At 37.3% G+C, this 22,080-nt stretch overlaps 2 protein-coding genes across 2 annotated transcripts in view; one reads left to right on the top strand and one right to left on the bottom strand.

The window, feature by feature from the left end:
• The window catches only part of Ncor1 (nuclear receptor corepressor 1), a gene marked incomplete in the record, with an annotated part of 160,248 nt that extends 155,063 nt beyond the window's left edge, over nt 1-5,185 (top strand). Inside the window, 3 exon segments of the mRNA XM_013522047.1 lie at nt 354-575; nt 2,019-2,198; nt 4,009-5,185. Of these exon segments, the coding sequence (XP_013377501.1) occupies nt 354-575; nt 2,019-2,198; nt 4,009-4,196 (590 nt within the window).
• A 2,782-nt stretch (nt 5,186-7,967) lies between these two features.
• Ttc19 (tetratricopeptide repeat domain 19) overlaps nt 7,968-22,080 on the bottom strand; it is a gene marked incomplete in the record, with an annotated part of 24,405 nt that continues 10,292 nt past the window's right edge. The window contains 3 exon segments of the mRNA XM_005399316.2: nt 7,968-8,596; nt 9,298-9,460; nt 11,987-12,141. Of these exon segments, the coding sequence (XP_005399373.2) occupies nt 8,463-8,596; nt 9,298-9,460; nt 11,987-12,141 (452 nt within the window).

Below are 22,080 nucleotides of genomic sequence, written 5' to 3'. Positions count from 1 at the left end.
CTGACTGTATTAGGGGACTGTTCCAGTATGCAAAAAATGAGTAATTTAGTCAGAGAAGAGTCAATAGCGCAGAAGGGAAGTGAGATTCAAAAAACACTGAAAGATAAATGAACAGAGAATCAAAACAGAGAATTAAAAATCATTGCAGACACTAGGGAACTAAAGGAAGCAGTAAATTAACAGAAGCGTGGGTGACTGATTCCCAGGGGAGGCAGATTTCCTTGTGCGTGGAGATAGCATCTGTGCTGGCCCTCATTGGTGTTTTAGGTAACTTCATTTCAGCAGGCTGGGAGAGTGTATGTAGTCTGTTCACTTCCCTGTATCCTGAAACAAGCAGAAATGTACTCTTGCAGGTGCAGTGAGCTCTAGAAGCCATTCTTTTGCTGACCCTGCCAGCAATCTTGGCCTAGAAGACATTATCAGGAAGGCTCTCATGGGAAGCTTTGATGACAAGGTGGAGGACCATGGAGTTGTCCTGTCTCAGCCTGTGGGCGTAGTACCTGGCAGTGCTAGCACCTCACTTGTGACCAGCAGTGAGGCACGGAGGGACGAAGGGGACCCATCACCTCTCTCAGGTAAAGTTTTTATTTTAGTGTTCTGCTGCCTTTCCTGAAAAAAAGCCAATTTATTGGCCAAGTTCTGACGTATCACTGAGAGATTCCATTTGTCTTCATGGGTTCAGAGACACCTTTGTTCCTGTTAAATTTTTAAAGATTTTTTTCACTTGCCCAAAAATAAAAATTTTTACCCAGAATGTCACTGTCCTGGAATCAAGATTTTATTTTTGTTTGTATCTTGTTCTTACCCATACATTATAATGACAACACAAGTTGTTTTTGAGTAAAAGCGACTTGGGACTAGAATAAAAAATAATAGGCTTAGTATTTTGTTTTGGGATTTTTTTTTTTTTTTTTTTAAACCGGGGATTGAACTCAGGACCTTCCACTTGCCAAGCAGGTGCTTGTGCCACTAAGCTATATCCTAAACACTGATAGGCTTAGTATAATTTTAACCCATAAAAAAAGGAAACCAGCACTTCACCACTTCCAGTCAATGAGATTACATCACCCAGAAAGTTAGTGCTGTGGGATAAGCAACATTTCAGACAGGTCAGAAACAAAGATCAGAGTCTGATCATTTTAACTTCTTACAACAAAAACATACAAAAAACTTTTTATATATGACTTTTTTCTTAATCTTTTAAGAACTAGTATATTTTCTACTTAAAATTACCTGAAGGTCAGCAATATTTTGTTTTAGGGTTACTTTCCTTTGCTATCTTCATCTCACTGTGGTTATGTAAAATGAGATTAGAAGTTGCTTTTTAAAAAAATCTACATGTAACTTGGAAACTGTCAATTTACTTTGTATTCTACAAAACAAGCATTATTTTCCCCTCCTTGCTCTTAATTTCTTACTTTTATGGGTCTAAGTGTGTGTTTAGGCTGTAATCTTGGTGACTGTTACAGAACTGCAATGATATTACAATGACACTGGTTGTGCGATATGCTGATACTGTTCTGCTCGGGCTGAGGAGAAGCTGTGCTGGGGATCTGGGCTCTCATCTTGTCTGAGATCTTTAATGTTTTATCCCAGAGCCTAGTCTGGGATACCTATGAGCATCACAGAAATACAAAGGGCCACAAAGACTTGCTGAGTCTGTGCTGATGCCCTGCTAATACAGTGTATTAATTCCCCTGCTTGCTTACCCTGAATTGGGGGAACAGGGCACAGGGAAGTAGGTAGGCAGTAAGGATGTAAGATTTTGTCAGCCTTTTTTTTTTTTCCTTTAGCACAGCTTCTGTGCCAGCCAGTAAAGAAGCTTCTGTTTCAGGAACTCTGTTTCCTCAGTTGCCAGAGTTTTTAGTTTATGGCATGAAGATGCATCCTTTTGCTTTGGTTGTTGGAAGTGAAATTTTGGCTTTTAAATAGTATTATTTCATCAGCTACTAGGATCTGGAGTCTTCATGCTATCATTCCGACTTTTTCACTTAGCGTAGTTTAACTTGATTTTTTAGGAGGCGTCTGCAAACCAAAGCTCATCAGCAAGTCCAGCAACAGGAAGTCTAAGTCCCCCATTCCTGGGCAGGGCTACCTGGGAGCTGAGCGACCCTCCTCTGTCTCCTCCGTCCACTCAGAAGGGGATTACCACAGGCAGACACCAGGGTGGGCCTGGGAGGACAGGCCCTCTTCTACAGGTGAGGAGCTGGGTTTACCTCGTAGGAAATGCAACTTAAAGCAATGCATATGAATACTTTGTTATCACTCCTCAAACCATCAATAATGTTTATAGTCTGGAAACGCATATTCCCATTTGTGTATCATTTATTAATAGATTCTACTTTGCAGAATAGAAATTGAATGCATATAATCTCAACTTTTAATCCAAGGTCTAACAAAGAGCTATGAAAAAGTCTTACCCAGTCTATTTCTGGATTTATGCTTGTTGTTAGCCAACATTTCCTATTTGCAAAGCCAACAGTCTATGGTTTCAGTTCTTTCATGAGTAGCACCTTTACCTTTCATACGGATATTCTTAGGGAAAGCTCTTAAAAAGACACCAAAAAAATCAAAGTCAGAAATAGAAGAGTTTTAAAAAATCATCTGTGGGTTCAAAATGTTTTCCATTTTATGCCTTTTTGTAAAGTTGTAACTGTGATACTGGAAGAGTTAAAAAGGAACAATCTTTTTTTAAAATAAAACTAGGATATGGCGCTGTGAATTTCAAGGTTTCAGAGAATTTTATGCCCTCCTTTTCTTAATAAGATATCGGAGAAGCAGCAATATTCATTTAAGTCATACATTTTCAAAATAATGTAAAATTTAAGGGAAAAGCCTTAAACTGTATTGGTGTTATTATATGAAGTTTTTATATTATTATTATTTGGTTTTTTTGAGACAGGGTCTCACTGTGTAGCTTATGTTTTCCATTTTATGCCTTTTTGTAATGTTACAACTGATACTGGTAGATTTAAAAGAGAACAATCTTTTTTTTTAAATAAAACTAGGGTATGTGCTGTGAATTTCAAGGTTTCAGAGAATTTTATGCCCTCCTTTTCTTAGCAGCAGGTTAAATACACATACATGTCACACACATAAAAGAGAAACCTGAACTGTCCCCTCTCCCATAAAACATAAAAACAAGCTGGGCATGGTGGCACATGCCTATAATCCCAGCCCTCAGGAGGCTGAGGCAGGAAGATCTCCCTGAGTTTGAGGCCAGCCTAGGTTACTTAGTTCAAGGCCAGCTTGAGCTACATAGTGAGGCCCTGTCTCAAAAAAACCAACTAATAAATAATAATAATATAAAAATTTCATATAATAGTATACTAATAGTTTAAGGCTTTTCCCTTAAATTTTATATTATTTTGAAAATGTATGACTTAAATGAATATTGCTGCTTCTCAGATATCTTAGTAAAGGAATTACTGTAAGACCACACAGAAGATTACTTGATAAAATGGTTTTAGTTTTTGAAACTATAGGAGATGTTCTGGGGATAATTTAACTTACAGAAATCCACAAAAGGAAGCAGCGCTCTTTTCACTTTATGTGTCCCACTTCCGGATCTATTCAGGGAGGTTCTGTAGCTCACACACACCTTGCTGCCTCCTGGTCTGCAGAAGTTGCTGGGCACTTGCCACCTCATCTTCTGAAAATTGTACTCCTGCATTTCTTGTGTGAAGCCAAGGAGGATCTCAGTGTAACCAGACTTTCAGTTACTGCTCACTACTCCACAGCTGCATTTAGTCCAGCTCTGGGCTTTTCTCTTCTGGGCTCAGCAGCCCTTTCCCATTTGCTTATTCAATGTTATTTGTCCTGTGTAGACTTGGACTGATTGTTGCATAATGGTGAAAACTTAGCCCTTCTACGTTGTATTAATTTCGTTTTTGTCGTGTCACACTAATACTTCAGTTTAATAATCTTGTGCTATCCCATCTGGTAATGGTTAGATTAGATGAAATAGCAAATGTGCTTCTAATACTGAAAACCTTTTTCTTTTGTCAGGTTCAACTCAGTTTCCCTATAACCCTCTGACCATGCGGATGCTCAGCAGTACTCCACCAACACCGATTGCATGTGCTCCCTCTGCTGTGAACCAAGCAGCCCCACACCAACAGACCCGGATCTGGGAGCGGGAGCCCGCCCCTCTCCTCTCAGCACAGTATGAGACTCTGTCTGATAGTGATGACTGAACTGCAGAGGGGCTTACTGGGGTCACCGCCCAAACGAAGAGCTCCAGCTTTTGGTGGTTTCATTTTAATGACAGGTTAAAACCTGGCTTTCCTATGACCGTGCCCAAAGACTTTTCAGAAGAGCCAGGGCCACAGAAATGAAGAAATGATGGCAATTCATTTGGAAAGTCAAATGGGACAAAAAAAAAAAAAAAAAACTGCCTTTGATACAGGCAGTTCAGTGGGTTATAATAATTAGTGGAGGGTTGAAATGTAGAGTTTTTAAAAAGTGGACAATTTTCTGTTCTTACATCTGTTTGTAAAGAAAAATCACTCTCTGTAAATAGATGACCTTTTTGCAGTGTGTCCCCTTGCTGTAGTATCTGGTGTACTTATGTTCAGATCAGCGCATCAACATTGGGGGTAATTTTTAAAAACCTTTTTGTCTCTTTTTAACCCTTGCCTTCTAAACAACCTCATACAGCCCATTTACGTAATGTTGGCTGTCTCGGGCATTGTACTTTTATCTAATATTCTTTCCTCTAAATTCAGCTTCCCAGTGATGTTTAAAATCTTGTGAAAATGTTTTAATTTTTTACACAGACCCTGCTATAAAATCTGTACATTAGGGTCAAAAGGTAGGAGCAACAAAATTCTGCCATATTGTAAATTTCCAGTGCAGGCTTTAACTTTTTTTCGTTAGTAGCACTGAAAAAATATTACTGCATGGGTATGTTATACTTCAGTTTTTAAAGTTTTAAAGGCTTATTTGAGGCATACCTCACTGTTATGCACACTGGTAATTTAACCATGCCCCTAAGTACTCCTTTTCTTCTGCATTTGATGCAGCCCAACCAAGCTTTTGTTTCAAAATAAATTTGACTGCCCTGTCCATAGCCACAGCAGATTGTTATTTAAGACTCTTGGTGTCTCAGGTTTCAAAAGAGAAACATATTTTTCTTCAACTTGATATATATGATTGGTTGAGTTAAAAGAAAATCTATGTATTATCGTGGTCTCTTTGACTTGCTTTGGTTCTGCGTCCTAAACAAACCTTTCCCACCTCTGTCAGCAGCTACTTTCCTTCCTTGGGACAGGAGTTTACTGTTTAATGTTTTCATTTCATAGATCTGTAAGGTGCAAATAATGTAAAGGATTGTAATAGTATGATACAGGGGGCTCTTTTATCCTTCATTAATATTTGTTTGTTGAATTTTCAGATTTTTTTCATATAATTATAGCATTTAAGCATCCTTCCATAGCATATAGGTACTAACAATTTTGGGAGAATGCCCCTCATAACTGGAAAGGGGAAAAACAGCACTCTCTCAGGATGATAAAAACTAGCACTTTACAGACTTTCAAGTAAACCAAAACTTCTAGACAAAAGTGTTCATGCCTCTTAAAAAAGCACTTTTACAATTAACCGCTGACTGACACCCTCCTATCACCAGCAGCACTGGTGTCTAATCCCTGTTTTACAGATGAAGATTGGCTTAATAATGCTTTACTCATGTAATTCAGTAAGTGACAAACACAGGCCACCGCTTGTGTTTGTCCAGAGTCAAGACCTTTCCGCTTATCACTGTTCTACTCTTGTACCTTGAGGTCCTCAAAACAAACTTTAGATCAGGCTGGACTGGTCAGAGTTTCTCTTACTTGGAAAGTTCATACCTTTATATTTACAAGTATATATTTTTTTCTTTTTGTGGGTACCAGGAATCAAACTCCGGGACCTCATGCTTGCAGGTAGGCGCTACACCACTAAGTTGTACCCTTGGCCCTACAAGTATAATTACAACATGAATGAAAAGTGATGACTAAATGTTTTGAACAGTTTTCCCCTCCATTTTTTTCAGGTACTAGTAATATTCCAGAGCTTAGTAATTGCCAACTGACCCCAAAAGAGAACAAGTTAATTTTTTAAAACCCAGAGTGTCTTACTCTATTGCAAGTCAGATCAACGCCTAACCTGTAACCTTTGCAGTTCTAGTTGAGGACCCCAAGGTGAGCTGAAGCTAACCACTCACTCCACCCTCATCACAGCACTTGTGTGACTGCTTCAAGTACCGTCACCTGGAGAAGAGGTTTCAGAATAGGAGATTAAAAATCCAGTATCACTGCTTAAAATAGATGAAAGGACAGAATTCTCATACAACTTGTTTATTATGGAACAAACCCTAAGAAGGGTGGACATTCATCTTACAATGCTGCTAACAGCAAACACAGCTCTGCCAGTAGCTGATGACTTGCTGAAGCCAGCTGCAAAACAAGGCATACCTCTGCAAGCTTTAAACTCAGCACTCTGATGCTGTATCCATAGTCCTAATTCTTTAGTACCCACAAGTAAACTAAAGTCTCCCAATACTGTTCGTAAAAATAATACAACAGCCAATTTTCCAGTACATGTTCACAGTTGGGAATTTTGTAAATGCTTTAATTTTGGAAGGTTGAGTGATTCTACTTTATATTTATGCCCTGAAAACTCCAAAGACAGTACAGTTCAGAAATTTACACTATTTTAAACAACTTTCAGCTCAATCAGTAAAGGAGATCAATGCTCCTTTTGCTTTACTACTTTGTTCTACCCCAGTGCAAATGAACTTCAATGAAAATACCCACATGCGGAGCTTCTTTTTTGAAAACTAATAGTTTTTCCAGAAATGGGATCATGGGCTCAATCACTGTGTAGGACTAAATACTTAAATAAAACATGGAGTTAAAATTAAAAGTTTTAGTAACTCTTGCAATTGTGAAAAAGTAAAAAAACATTCTCAACACAAGGTGAGTGGTTCACATTAATTTTTTGTAAATCAGTTAATCAGGACTGGATTGCACTGAGAAATCTAATCATCTCTCAGATTTAGATCTGATTGATGGAGTTAGCTGGGTGGTAAATAATAAGCCTAAATAGAAAGCAGGAATAAATTTGTATCTGCAAAATATAAAATTCTAGCTCTAGTGTAATCCTTGATTTGAATCTCAAGGTTTCTATTACTTCGTTTTTATTAACGTCAAGTTATTTTTCTACAACTAACCCAAAGATTACTGGAATACATACAATATTGTTACAGAGTTTCCGGTTTATTATGAAAAGATTCTTCCAGTATATACATAAGAACCAAAAATACCAGTTTACCAGTTCCACCTTCCCAGATACACACATGCACACACACAGCGGCATGAGACATACCAACAATATCAGTGTTCCTTTGCAGTACTTAAAAAAAACTGTCTTTCCCCCACTAGACAAATGGCTAGTTGCAAGACTACTGTCATAAAAGCATCGATCTATGTATCTTGTATTTACATATTCTGAGGCAGTGTGGTGAATCTCTTTCAACATAGTGGTCTATTCATTTAAAATCATATGACCAGATTCCTTCCCCCATGGCTAAGAAAGAATCTTGTTTATACCTCATTTATAGGTGAGGATACTGAGAACACAAAATCAAAAGGCCAGGACTAACCAGGATCTGGTCAGTGGCTCTACTATACCAGCAACACACATCACAATTAATAGCTGTTTTGTAAGGCTCTTGTAAGGTCCTAATTTAAAAGTGCAGTCTAGGTGTATCTTTAAACAGGGCCTCTTGTCACCACAGCTGTGAAGAATATTGAATGCTCAGATAGTACTGACAAGAGGTTACATCATTCCTCCACCACCACCATTTTTAATAGCTACATAAAACCAGGCACATAGTTCACTTTTATTTATAATCAAGTGGGTACTATACTCCCAAGGGCCCACTGTCCACGTTAAAACTTCATGTAGAGTGCTGGTGGCAATGCTTTATGCGTTAAATCCACAATGTGCTTTGTGAAAGAGATTGTAAGAGAAGTAACTCACCATAATTCCCCTTTGCCATGAGATAAGTATCTTGGTCTGCCAGATATTGACAAAGAGAAGAAATGCAGTATATCAGTGAACCAAAATCGTATGGTAGAGATACCAAGTATAACTACCATACACACACCCCAAAGGAAAACTGGCCCATCTCGGTCTGTAATTGGACTAGTATGAATACCCATGTTACAAGAGAAAGCATCACTTAACATCAGTCCTTAGAAGTCACAATTAGTTGGGTCAAAGATACTTTTCCTTTAAAAACAAAAGTGGCAGTGTATACACATGTCCTTCACCAAAGCTAAGTGGAGGACACCTGAATATCAAGAACAAAGGGTTTACACAATTGATCTGAATTCCACAGACACTGGAATAACTATGCCTGCTGGTTACCAGAAATTAGCCTTCCTACAACAAAGTAGATTCAGAGCTTGATAAAGTTAAGTCAAAGATCTACTTTTTCTCAACAGGTCAGCCAATTCTTCCCTGATGTGCTGTACAGAAACCTCATCTCTTTTCAGCTCTGCTTGCTTCAGTGCTTCCTGGTAGATCTCCTTTGCTTGTGTATATCGTTCTAAAATAACCCAAAGAAAAAGAAGAAGAAAATGTGCATTTTCAAAGTGACTATAAAGAGATAGTACTAATGGGGATACAGGTCTAATTTCCTGTGTGCACACTACCTGACAGACTGATCCTGCTTCATTTCAGACCTATTTAGCAAGCTGCCTTAGGCTGTCAGATCTGACCCGGGTCTAAGAACTACAAATTATTGAGTGTTGTAGGATTCCTCACTGCATTTTTTAATATACACTGGGGCCCTCAATCAGCCAAGGACTTCACAATGGCCTTCCATGTAATAGCTGTCCTCTAAGGTTACTGAAAATGACAAGTGAAGCCCTAAGCAGTATACTGAGTGATGACCCTCAGAAACACCTGTTAAACTGATCCTCCCTGTCACTGCAGCTTCACCAGCATAGTGTGAGAAACAGATTGCAAAGTGAGAACATGTAGGAATCTGTCATAAAGATAAGATACTATCATTGCCAAGTTTTCTGTAAACTATACAGTTCCTCAGGCCAGTGCAGACACATGTTACGTGATTAAGAAAAATGGTACTTGACCTTAACATGATGTTTCTCCCCTTCTTCAACCAGCTTTTTTAGGTTAGGAATCTCCTCATTGCCCCTTGCCCTCCCTAAACACCTTTTCACTAATTTATAGACTCAGTAATATCCCTTTGTAAAGCAAGCCAGTCAAGTTTCCTTTGCTACTTACCTCTATGTATCAAAATTGCAGCAAGATTACTGAGTACCATGTGCAGCTCAGGATGATTTATCTGTCTTGCTAGATCCGATGCCCTTTGCATATAAACATAGGCCTCATCAAAGTGCCCCTGTGCATCCAATGTAGTAGCCAGGTCACTCATCAGCACAATTGTCTGTACACAGAAAACAGAAACTAGCTTTTTCCTTAAAAACACACCTACACAGGGGCTGGGGATTTAGCTCAGCGGCAAAAAGCGCCTGCCTGGCAAGTGCAAGGTCGTGAGTTCGGTTCCCGGTACCGGAAAAAAAAAAAAAAAAAAAAAAAAAAAAAACAAAACACACCTACACAAAATGCTAATCTGACATTTGTTAAACTAAGAGTATACACAATTTCATCTTTCCTAACATTCCACAAAAAGTGAGAGATGCTAGCCTTGAACAACCTGCAGGCACTTATCATTCATTCAGTATAGTGGAGCGTATTAGTTCAACTCTGACAAATGATACAAATGCAGTAATTAGGGTTAGGGTGAGTATTATTAATTCAAATAATTATCACAGAAGCACTAAGTGAAAAATAAGGGAAAAAAGCTATCTGACTGAAGGGCAGCCCATTCAGGAGCTATTCCTATTCTGTATTCCTTTTCCCAATAAATGTTCCTACTCTTAGCCTCGATGGTTCCTTAGAATTCAGTCTTTGAAGTCAGGGATCATGAACTCGGAGTATCAGACACCTAGCATTTCCCCTATATTACTAGTATTAAAGACAGCTAAGTTATTTAGAAATACAGGTAGTCAGACAGGGTTGGCCCTCAAGAGGTCACGGCAGAAGACAGTTGAGGCTGGAGGTGCATTTGTTGAAGGTCAGGCCTCAGGACAAAGGAATGACTACACCCACATACTTCCCTTAGGAGTGAATGGCAGTTATTTATATTCTAAATAGATATCATGCCTGTAGTCCCAGCACTAGAGGCTGAGGCAGGAGGATAGCTGCCAACGCCAACCTGGGCAACAAAGTGAGTTCAAGGCCAACCTGAACTGCATAGTGAAGCCCTGTCTCAAAAGACAAAAAATAAAATAAAATAGACATCAATCACCTTGGGTGTAAGACCAAAACCTTCTTAACCCACCCCTTCCAGGATAATCCTTGTTTGTCCCATGTGCACTTGCTAGGTGACTTCTCCATTAGATCCCCATCTAATCAATATTACCTAAACAACTATAGTTTTATTTTTTATTTTTAATCTTATTGGTTGACCATAATTTTGTCCCACTTCATACCTACCTTGTGATTTTCCATTGGATCAATATTATCTAAGGATTACACTTGTAATCTTATTAGTTAACTATAGTTTTGTCCTGTTTCATGCCCCTCACCTCATGGTTTCACTCTACAAAACTCTTGAGAAGCAGGACCAACCATGGTCCTGGGACCAACCACGAGGGACCCCCTTCTGTCCCTCTTAGGCAACGCTTTCTTTCTCTCAATAAATACTTGCTACTCTTAAAAAAAAAAAAAATCCAACACAAGGTTCAGCAATTTTGAGAAGCCAGCCTCCTAGCATCTGTTTGTCTCTAGAACATTATAATGCCGTTCCTGCTAGGGATCTTGAAGCTCATCAAAATAAAAAGAAACATCTATTTTAGGAGGAGTCTCATTATGAGTATTTAAAATTTTAGTACTGAGAAAGAGACAAGCTTCTATACTTTACCCTCCACTGAAGATATGCTTTTGGACATCTGATTCTAATACTTGGTAATCTGAATTCTGTGCTTGCCATCTTAACTTCATGAAAGTCCCCTTAGAGCTCACTCAGTAAAATGTTCAAAATTCCTTTCCTGGAGTTAATTCATAGCTCAAATTATCTTCCAAACATTTCACGTTCAGTGCAGTTAAAGTCTGTTTTATGCTGCAGCTGAAAGCATTCGCTGACAAAGCAATCTCCTCCTTACCTCTAAGAATTACTTTGATAGAACAGTCAGATTTCAATTCAGTGCATTTAGAGTTCTAACACAAAGTTTTGCATGTTGTGCTTAAATTCTGTAACACTACGTAAATGTTTTTAATTTTTTTTTCTGGTACCGGGAATTGAACTCGGCCTCGTGCTTGCCAGGCAGGCACTGTGCCACTGAGCTATATCCCCGGCTCCCAGTGTTTTAAAACTTAATGCCAGCCAGGCATGGTGACACACACTTGTAATCCTGGCACTCGGGAGGCTGAGGCAGGAGGATCCCTGCAAGTTCAAGGCCAGCCTGAACTATGTAGCAAAACCCTCTCTCATTAAAAAAAAAGTAATGCAGTCCCTCTTTTCCTTAATCCTTTTTTAAACTGTGGAACAAGGGAGGCAAGGAAACTCATGTATTAACTTGACTGTTACAAGATTCTAATGGAATGTCTGCAGAGTCTGTTCAGCACAGGCTCTATACATTAAAACTAGAGATAAAGAAGCACAAGTTGCCTGGTTAGATCTGCCTCATAGAAAGTATGGTCTCTCGTTCAAACCATAAGCCATGCAATGCATTCTGGGCAGACTTACTAACTACTCAGCAATCTCAAGTCCTTTCTGAAACACATAATTGAGTACAGATGGATTGGTAGTCACAAGCTGAGTGGACTAGGCTTGAGGACACATCAACGAATTTTGTTTACAATGAGTATGGCATTTCAGGCACTTCTCAGCACTGTTTTCCTTTGTTACCTGTGGATGTCTTTCTCCTTGTATTTCTTCAGAAATCTGCAGAGCTTTTTCATACATCCTTTGTGCCTGGGATGGCTGTTTGGAGAACAGAAGGTATCGTGCACAAGAGTCTAAGCACATGCCCAGGAGAAGGTGGGTATTGGCTTTTTCTTCCACTAAGAAGGAAATAAGAACATTGTGGGGATGTAACAAGTGTGTTACAGAAGGCATGTAAGAGTTAGCCAACCTACTCATCATTTGGGTTACAAGGAGCCACAAATGTTTCCTGTCACATTATATTGAAAGAAGGCAATTTAAATTCTGGTGGTTTAAGATCCAATTAAATGTCATGCTGGACTAGCTGAAATCATGGAACTCCCCACACATGTTTTAGGTAGATTAACGTTCTAAAGAGCTATGAAAACTGAAACTAGTAGTTTATCAAAAGAAACAGACGAACATAAACCCAAGGAGGAAGAATTAACAACGAAAGTCTAGGGTCAGTGAAAAAGGTGAAAAGCAGTAAGAAAGGAGAGAATTGTCAAACTCTGAATGGAAAGCCTCAAACCAAATTTAAAGAACAGTTAATACAGTTTTCAAGAAGATTAATAAAGGCTGGAGCAATATAGCATCTCTCAACCCACAGGTAACAAAGGAAAACAGTGTTGAGAGATGCCTGAAATGCCACACTCATTGTAAACAAAATTCGTTGCTGTGTCCTCATGCCTAGTTACAGAATTAACATTACAGAACGAGCCACACAATATCTGAAAAGGAATAAACTCAGAACACCTACCACCATGTAAAAACAACTGAAGAAAGATCTAGAGACTAGTAACCAGTGTCAACTTACATAAGTAAAGGCTTCTGAAAAATAACCCAAATAATGTGGAGAAGATAATATACAGTGTAAAATGGACATAAGGCCAACAACTCAGCAAAAAGTAAATGTTCATTGAAGGACTACAGACAGGTTGCCTTGGATCTCATGTAACTAAATGAGCAGACGCCCAACTGAAGAGGCCCAGCCGGGTTGACCAGCAAAGCTGTAACTCACAGCAAACCCTCTCCACAGCTTCTAAACGTTCAGAAAGGTTAGAAATGGCACACAATTTAAAGATATGTTATTAAATAAAACCGACCAATTATTGAAGGCAGTTTAAAATCAAATGCAGCTGTGGGTGAAGATAACTGCTGGGATAACATCAGAGGATAAAGTGAAAAAAATGAAGTTTGTCTTTCAGCAGAAATCTAAAGTTACTTGCTCTTGTTTAGTCATATATAAAATGTCAGTACTAATCATCTCTTAAAAATCAAGGTAGGAGTAGTTTTAGACGTCTCACAAATTTATATTCAAGGAAACAATGTGCATGAAAATTATTTTTGTAAATGTAAAGTCTATTAATTTATGGATAAATACAACTGGAAAAATAAAACATGACACCAACAAAATCTCCCATGTAAAGACACTATGTTTCTTTACTAAAAGAAAATACTAAGACAAAAAATTACTATGCGCACTCAAAATTTTTTTAAATACTGAGCAAAAACTTATCAAATAGCTAATATTTACAATTCTGAGATAAATTATGATGAAACAAGACAGTTAAAATGAAAAGAATGAGATAAATCTCCATAATAACCCTTCAAGTACAAACAAGTCCACGTAGATAAATGATTTTTAACAAATCTGAGAAGACTTGGAATACTGTGCAGCTACTAAAATTCATATTCTCTGAAAATACTTAAAGATGAAAACTATTCAAGATAAACCAAAAAGTATCACAGAACATGATTTTTTTCTGTTATTTTTCACACAGAACATGTATGATTATTTTAATTCTAGACACTACAGAATATACATCAAAAATGATAGCTGAATTATCTTTCTGGATTTGTATTTTTTAAATTTTATTTTACTGAAAAGAAAAATAAACAATAAAACTAATGGTATAAAATTTCAAAACAAGATTATAAGAGCATAACAATGGTTAGCACACTGCGTATCATCATCCTCAAAACAGCTGCTCATATTTGTATTGTCTTTAAATGCTACTATAGTTTTACTACAGTTTAAAAAAATATGTGCTTTTACAGTTACTTTTTTTTTTGGTACCTGGAATCGAACTCAGGACCTTGCACTTGCCAGGCAGGGGCTGTGCTGCTGAGCTATCTCTCCGGCCCTACAGTTCATAATTAGAAGATATGTTCAGTAGTGTAACTTTAAAAGTACTAGAGTATAGGGCTGGAAATGTAGCTCAGTTGTAGAGTCCTTGTCTAGCATGCATGGTCCTGGGTTCCACTGTCACACTGCCAGAGACAAACCAACCCTACAAAAATACAAGAATAAAATGAACAAACAATTCTAGCAGAAAATTATTAGTCCTGTTATCAGGAATGGCAATAACTAGAGTGCAAGAAAAGAAGGAAAGCGTGATTGATGAGGTATAATTCTAGCTATATTTCTATGAAGTATTTTCAAAACACATATAAATTTATACAACACTCTGACCACAACAAAAATAGAAATATCTTTTGAAAAGACTAAACTAAAAACATGACCAAGGAAGAAATAAAAAAGTACACTATAACAGAACTTTCAGAAAAAAAGCCTCCATAAAAAAATTGTTAGCATAATGCCAAGAGAAAATTTCATAGATTTAAACATCAAAAAAGAGCTCCCTTTCTTAGAATTTCTTTACTTATTATTACTTATTTAAGTAATCTATTGAAACATGGTTCTTGAAATAATACAGAAACTGCTAAAAGTTAAATACAATCAGATAGCTTAATAACTGACAATAAATTGAAGTTGTTTATATGAAGCCCCCAAAGACTCACCTGAACCTGAGAAAAGGGACACATTTAATTATATTTTTCATGGATTATTTCTAGTTACAGAAAAATAGACACACTACTGAAAAATCAGGACATGAATCCAGACATGGGAATACATGGCTGCAATCCCAGCGCTCTGGGAGACGGACACAAGGGAATGCCCAACTCAGGCAACTTAGTGACACAGTGAGATCTCATCTCAAAAAGGGGTGAAAAAATCAGTACCTGAAGAAGCCAGGATTCATTACAGAAACTTTTACTCAAAATACAGCCAAACAAAACTCACAAATGTGCTGTATTGTACACTAAGATGGCCAGGCAGCATTTATTCCTAGGATACAAGAATATCACAAAAAGTCACCCCTTTCGGACAGATGCACCACAGCAAGCAAACAGGGCTTTTATGCTACAAAAACTGCTTTCAGTATCAACAAGGACAAATGTCAACATTTTGCTGACTGAAAACAGCAAACTGCGGAAACAACTGTACGGTATGATGCCATATTAACTACGTAGTAAATAGGTGAACAAGACCAAATTCAAGAGAACAGTTGCACGGAGGCAAAAAGCAGGTATATAGCAGTTTAAACTTACTTTCCCTACAAAAAAAAATGGAAACAAAAAACCTTTCTGAAGCATAGATGGCAAAATACTGAAATACGATAAGGCTAAGGGGAAGGTAAACTGGTTACTTACTAAATTTTCTAGTTATGCTTGAAAATCTCTTTATTTTAACTAATCTGAAGAAGAAAAGCCCCGAACTGGCCCTTCTGAATAATAAATCAGTAATGTAGAATATAACTGAAGAAATGCCCAAAATATGGAAAAGAAAATTGGAGAAAGGGTAAATGTGAAAGAAGACAGAAGCAAGCGTCTGATGATATTCCTAAGTAGTAGTCTAGAGCAACTGGAAAAGTCATTAAAAGACAAGTTCTGGAGGGTAGGAGGTTTAAGAGACCTGGTCCTAAAAACATTCACCATGGATGTTTCTAATGGAGACAACTCCCAGATAATTCTAATGGCGACTACTCCCACATCGTAGGCTGGTATTAAGTTTTGTTTCTTACAAGCCGTCCAGGCAAGAGGAAATAGACTACCTCAAAAACACACAAATAAGTTGGCTGCAAAATCTGTGATAAATTTAGTCTACAATTCCAGATGATATAGAAAAATTAGGATTTCTAGATCATGGGGAAAAGCAAAAGGCAGAACGTCACACTACTTATTTTACAGAAGAATCTGAAAACAGGTATTTTCTTCCTATAATCAGTTAAACATGTCTAAAGAAAATTTTAGATTACTACTTAAGGAACTGAAAATCATATATGCCTTCCCTCTAGAATATAAACGGAGGCAGACGAGGGAAAAGCCCTCTAGGAGAGACTGAAAACAGGAAAGAAGTAACAAATGTGGAAAACATTTTTTTAAATGTAAAAATTACCACTCAGGATACTAATTTTATCACAAGACAACTGATTCTCAGGTTTTTTAAAAAGAATCCAATTCTTTTAAAAAGAATCTACAAAAGACACTGAAAAAATGATTTAGAAAAACTTGAAGATACAGTAGATAACGTAAAACTAAAACCTAACAAATACCCTAAAAAGAAAAAACTTTGATAACTCATAATAAAGATACATACAGCTTAAACAGATCAAATAAAAAATAATAAATTTTTTTTCTAGAAATACTACATAAAATCAGTAATGACACTATAAACCAACTAGACCTAACTAATATATATAGGACACTCCAACAAGAGAACACACATAAAACAAGTCTCAATAAATTCAGAAGAACCAAAACCATACAAATCCACTGACCAGGCACAGTGACATAAACTGAGAACAACAGAAAGAAATTTAGGTAATTCACAAAAATTTGGAAATCAATATACTCTAAAAATTATAAGAAAAATTACAAAATACCATGAAACTAATGAAAATAAATGCATAACCAAAATTTATGGGATGCAAGTAAAGCTTACATTTCTAAAAGCCACTGCTGAAAGAGAAAAAATATTAAAATTTAAACTTTTATCTAACTACAAAAAAAAGTAAGTTATAAAACTAGTTCTTGAAAAGATCAACAAAACTGACAAAAACCAAGGAAAAACTATGACTAGCTAGGAAGATCCTTCACAAATTTAGAGCAATAAACACAACACAGGAACTAAGCCATTTAATAAAACAGATTAATTAATATATCCATCCCACAAAACTCTTACACTGTAGATACATATTAGTCATAGTTTAAAGCATTTAATTCTCATGACAGTTCTGCGCAGTAGGTTCTATTATTATCTGGACGTGCTAATGAAAAAAATGAGAACACAGAAGCTAAATAAGCTCTCCAGTGCTAAGCAGTAGTTGATCCAGGATTCAAGTCAGGCTCTATTTCAAGCATTCATGAAACCAATTATTCCACCAAAACACTTCAACTGTCCAGAAATATTTTATTTAAAATATGATGATAAAACTTTCAAAGATAGGAGGTGAAGGAATCAAAATGAAAAATCTTTTATTAATTTTTAAAGAAATAAATTAAGAAAATTAAGAACTGAAAAAGCCTATAATCCCTCAACTCAGGAGGCTGAGGCAGGACGATTGCCATGAGTTCAAGCCCAGCCTGGGGTTCAAGGCCCCCTGAACTACATGGTGAGACCCTGTCTCAAAAAAAAAAAAAAAAAAAAAAAAAACTGGGAAAAGGAATATGATCTCAGATATGTAAGACAATACTGTATATTATACTTAAAAATGCAATTCTTTAAGAAAGTTTCTTTTAAGGAAAATAAAATCTCAATTTCTTTCACCCATTTATTTTTTTTCAACAGGTTTTTATTAATGTTTATTGTGTGTCTGGCACTGTCCTGGGTACTGAAATTAAATCATGAAAACTGTAGAAATTTAAATGTGTAAGTAACAGCAAAACAAGAAAAATGGCACCGGAGAATCAACTCTAAAGGAGGGCTGGGTCATAGGTCAGATCATTCCAATGCATAAAATACATAATAAGTTCACCTTCTGACATAAATACAATCCTGAAATGACAAGAAAAATAAACTATGGATCTAACATAAGAAAATAATTGCAAATGTTTTATATAAACTATCACCATTAAATATTATCCAGCAGTATATGAATAATTAACCTACAAGCAAGCCTGATTTGCTCTAGATATAGAATAACAAATCTATGCACACCACACAACTAGACATAAGATGAAGCTGCCAAATGCCACTACTATTTAATGTTAGTCTAAAGTTCCATTCAATAAGCTAAATTTAATAAATGAGGGGAAAGAGACAGCAGTACAATTTTCTGAGAGGAAACAACTGTCATGATTCCCCAACTATGTAATTATACATCTGGAAATAACATGAAAATCAACTAAAAATCAAATAGTTCAGTGAAGTGCCAGTTAGAATCAAATTTAATAAGACAGCTGTTGCATTTAGATGAAGAAAACTGTAAGAGGAGCCTGCCGTGCTCCTCGGTGGATGCCCTAATACACCGTGCTCCTCGGTGGATGCTGAAGTCCTCTGCTAGCAGAGCAGCTGTCTGTCCCCGTGCCCACTCTTCCCTCACATGACTCAGCAGGGGTGAGCTCCCACTCTGCTAGAAATGGGCACTGGCCAGTGTTAGCCAGTCAGCATAACCCCATCTTCTTGTCAAAGACCAGGTTAGAAATGGCTTGTGACCCAATTCTAGCCAATCAGAAATAAGGGTAGATCTACCTGGGTACTTCAGGAAAGACTGCCTTGACCCTAAGAGAAACATCAATGATGTCTTCTTTCCCTCTGGACAGTGCCATTTTTATATGAGATTCCTGGGAACTTCTACAGTCACTTTTCAACCCCAAAGGGAGCATAAGGAAAAGGCTAATAATACACTGAGATGACACTGAGGAGAGATGGGAAGAACCTGATCCTTCACGATATGGAGGAGCCACATATCGACTAACTCAACGGTCTTGCCTTATCACTCAACTGCCAATTATACGAGACAGTAACTGGCCTTACTACCTAATTTTAGTGGACATTTCCTGCTATTTGCAGTAAAGGTATACTCTTATTTAGATGGAAATCATCCCAGAGTAATTTATAAATATAATGTAAATATAATAATTTGATCTTCAAGTACCTTAGGGTCTTGAAAAAACAAATTAAAGTTCATGTGAAAACTGGGTAGAAAATGGAAAGAAATTTTACAACAAAAGCACTTGTGAACGGTATTAATATATAACTCAAATATACAATTCGCACAATTCAAACAACGTATAGTAAATTCAAAACAGAAAACCCTAAAAGAAAGCAAAGTTTTTAAATGATGATTATCATTTTCAAGAAAGTAGTTAGGGGGGAATGGGTCAAGGCTGTAGCTCTGTGGTAAAAGGCCTGCTTAGAATGCGTAAGGCCTAAAGTTCAATTCCTAGCACAGAAAAAAAGTACTTATCAATTTCACACCAAAATAAATTCCAGGGGGCTGGGGATTTAGCTCAGCGGCACAGCACCTGCCTGGCAAGCGCAAGGTCATGAATTTGATTCCCGGTACCGGAAAAAAACAAAAAACAAAACAAAAATTCCAAATAAATTAAAAAGTTTAAACATTAAAACTGACTAGACATTTTCAAAAGGAAACACAAAAACAAAACCTCAGTGCTGAAAAGTGTCTTTGTAAGCATTTAGCTCCAAAGGAGCAACAAATTTTACCTTATTTGCTGCTGTTTGAATCCTAGACTATCTGGAACATGACAGCTACTGAATTAACATTTGTCAAAACTTAAGAAAAATAAAGGACATAAAAATAAATTCAGATGTAATTCTAAAGTCTCATGCAAGCAACAAAAACGTCTGAACTGAGAGCACTGTTATGATTCATTTATCTCTAAATTTTAAGAAGAAACACAGAAAAACTAAATGCTACCTTAAGGGAAACACAGGTAAAACTAAAGAAAAGCAAGTAAAGGGCTAGTGGCAATTTTCAGAAGAGCATACTTTGGATGATTTCTATCTAAATCCCTTGAGACTGAGAGCAATGGAATTGGGACCAGGCATACCCAGAGCTTCCAAGGTACTGGTAGTACAGTACCACTGTATATTTTTGTAACTCTTTACACAAATGTTTGCTTCATATTCCCCTTTTATTAAAAACAGCAAACCAACCATTACATAAACACAAATGGGGGGGAACCCACAAAGAGTTTAAGACCTTACAAAAAGAGCCAACAACAAGTCACCTCACCACCTACCAAAAAAACTCCCCAAACAAAACTCGAGATAATCCAGTAATGTCTTATCACAAAGCTAAATGGCTATAAAAAATAATGTGTTTTAGGGAGAAGGGGCACATGGCCTTACCCCAATGACAAAACTAATAGTAATAAACTAAAAACGTTTTGAGCAGCTACTGTGTATTAGGCATTAAGTGTTTTATATACATTAACTCATTCACTCCTCCTAAAGAAATATTACTCTTGAGATCCAAAACACATAACAATTAAAAAGTTTAACCAAGTCACAAAGTAAATAAATAGCAAAACTGAGAAAGGAAAATCCACACAGTTCTTTCAAATGCAACCTGGCAATATTCAACAACCTTAAAATGTGCTTTTGATCCAGGAAGTTCAGTGCTAAGAATGTGCTCTAAACAAACAGATCTAGACACTACCTTGATGTTCAATAATCAGAACCTGGACTAAAATGCAGATACACCATTTTGAACTGAATACACGAATTTGTCTCCACTCCTTCCTAAAACACCACAACAGAAATTCAGGGACGAAACAAGTGAACACTACACAGATGACGGAAGTAGAGAAGAATCAAGGGAGATGAGCGCATCAGAGCTGTAGGATACAAAGCACCACAATGATTAAGCCTGACAAGCAACGAGTAGTAGCCGATATGCTCCCCAGATCCCAGCTGAGCCTGAAGTGAGAAACTCCTGGGCTCAGTGGCGTGGACCTGTAATCCCAGAACTTGGGAGGACGGCACTAAGTTTGAGGCCAGCCTGGGCCACACAATCAGTTCAAGTTTAGCCTACACAACACAGTGAGACTCTGTCACCAAAAACTCGTAAAACAACAACAACAAAAAACTATAAAGAGCATAGGAAAGAGCATATGGTTAAGTGACAAATATGTCAAGAAATCAAAAAAACCAAGTTAATACAGAAAAAGCAAAAAGTTGTGCATAACATTGCAAACCTAATTATGTAACCATACTGTTACCTGGCTCCACAGAAATACCAATATTTACATACGCATAACAGACACAACCAAAAACTGTGCTCAATCAGCACTCATCCAAGCCAGGTGTGGTGCTACACACCAGTGATCCCAGAAATTGGGAGCCAAAGGCAGGAGGATCACTGTGAGTGCAAGGCCAGCCAGGGCTACACAGTAAGTTCAAGAGTAGCCTGCACTACACAGTGACATTCTGTCTAAAAAAAGAAAGGAAATAACGAGTGTAGTGGTGCAAGCCTGTAATCCCACTACTCTGGAGGCTGAGGCAGGAGGATCCCCGCAAGTTGCAGGCCCGCCTAAGCTACAAAGTGAGTCCAAAGCCAGCCTGAACTGCACAGTGAAGCCCTGTCTTTAAAAAGACAAAAAAAAGGAAAGAAAACAACAACAAAAAATCTTCACTTATCCATGAGTTTCCCAGAGTAATAAATCAAGAAATAGCAATTTTGTTACTTAGAAATGTGGAAGTAAATACCAGAAGACACTGGTTAAGAATACACTGGTTGAGATATGGCAAGAAAATCCTCCTTTATATGAAGCTCTGTAATACTATTGACTTTTTATTATACTATGTAGGGAGCAGCAGAAATTGAGTTTAAAAAGACAAATATAAACTTGTAGTAGCTGGGTGTAGTGGTACACACCTATAATCTCAGCACTTGGGAGGTTAAGGCAGGAGGATCGCTGTGAGTTTGAGACCAGCCTGAGCTACAAAGTGAGCTCAAGGCCAGCCTGAACTGCACAGTGAAACCCTATCTCAAAAAAACTAAATAAATAAATATTAAAAACTTGTAGTAAAAAATTATAGACTATCCAGAAAAATACAACTGAAATATAAATTTCCTGGGGCTGGGGATTTAGCTCAGCGGCAAAGCGCCTGCCTGGCAAGTGCAAGGTCGTGAGTTCGGTTCCCGGTACCGGAGAAAAACCAAAAAAAATAAATAAATCCCCCTTCCCTTCCACCCTAAAAATGAGAATAATTAGAAATCTGTAATTTCTGTAGAGAAATAATTCAAAGAGTTCATTAATATCAC

Source organism: Chinchilla lanigera, unplaced genomic scaffold (assembly GCF_000276665.1).
Source record: "Chinchilla lanigera isolate Chin_1 unplaced genomic scaffold, ChiLan1.0 scaffold00066, whole genome shotgun sequence".
Taxonomy (NCBI): Eukaryota; Metazoa; Chordata; class Mammalia; order Rodentia; family Chinchillidae; genus Chinchilla; species Chinchilla lanigera.
This window is presented reverse-complemented; position numbering and strand designations above follow the sequence as displayed.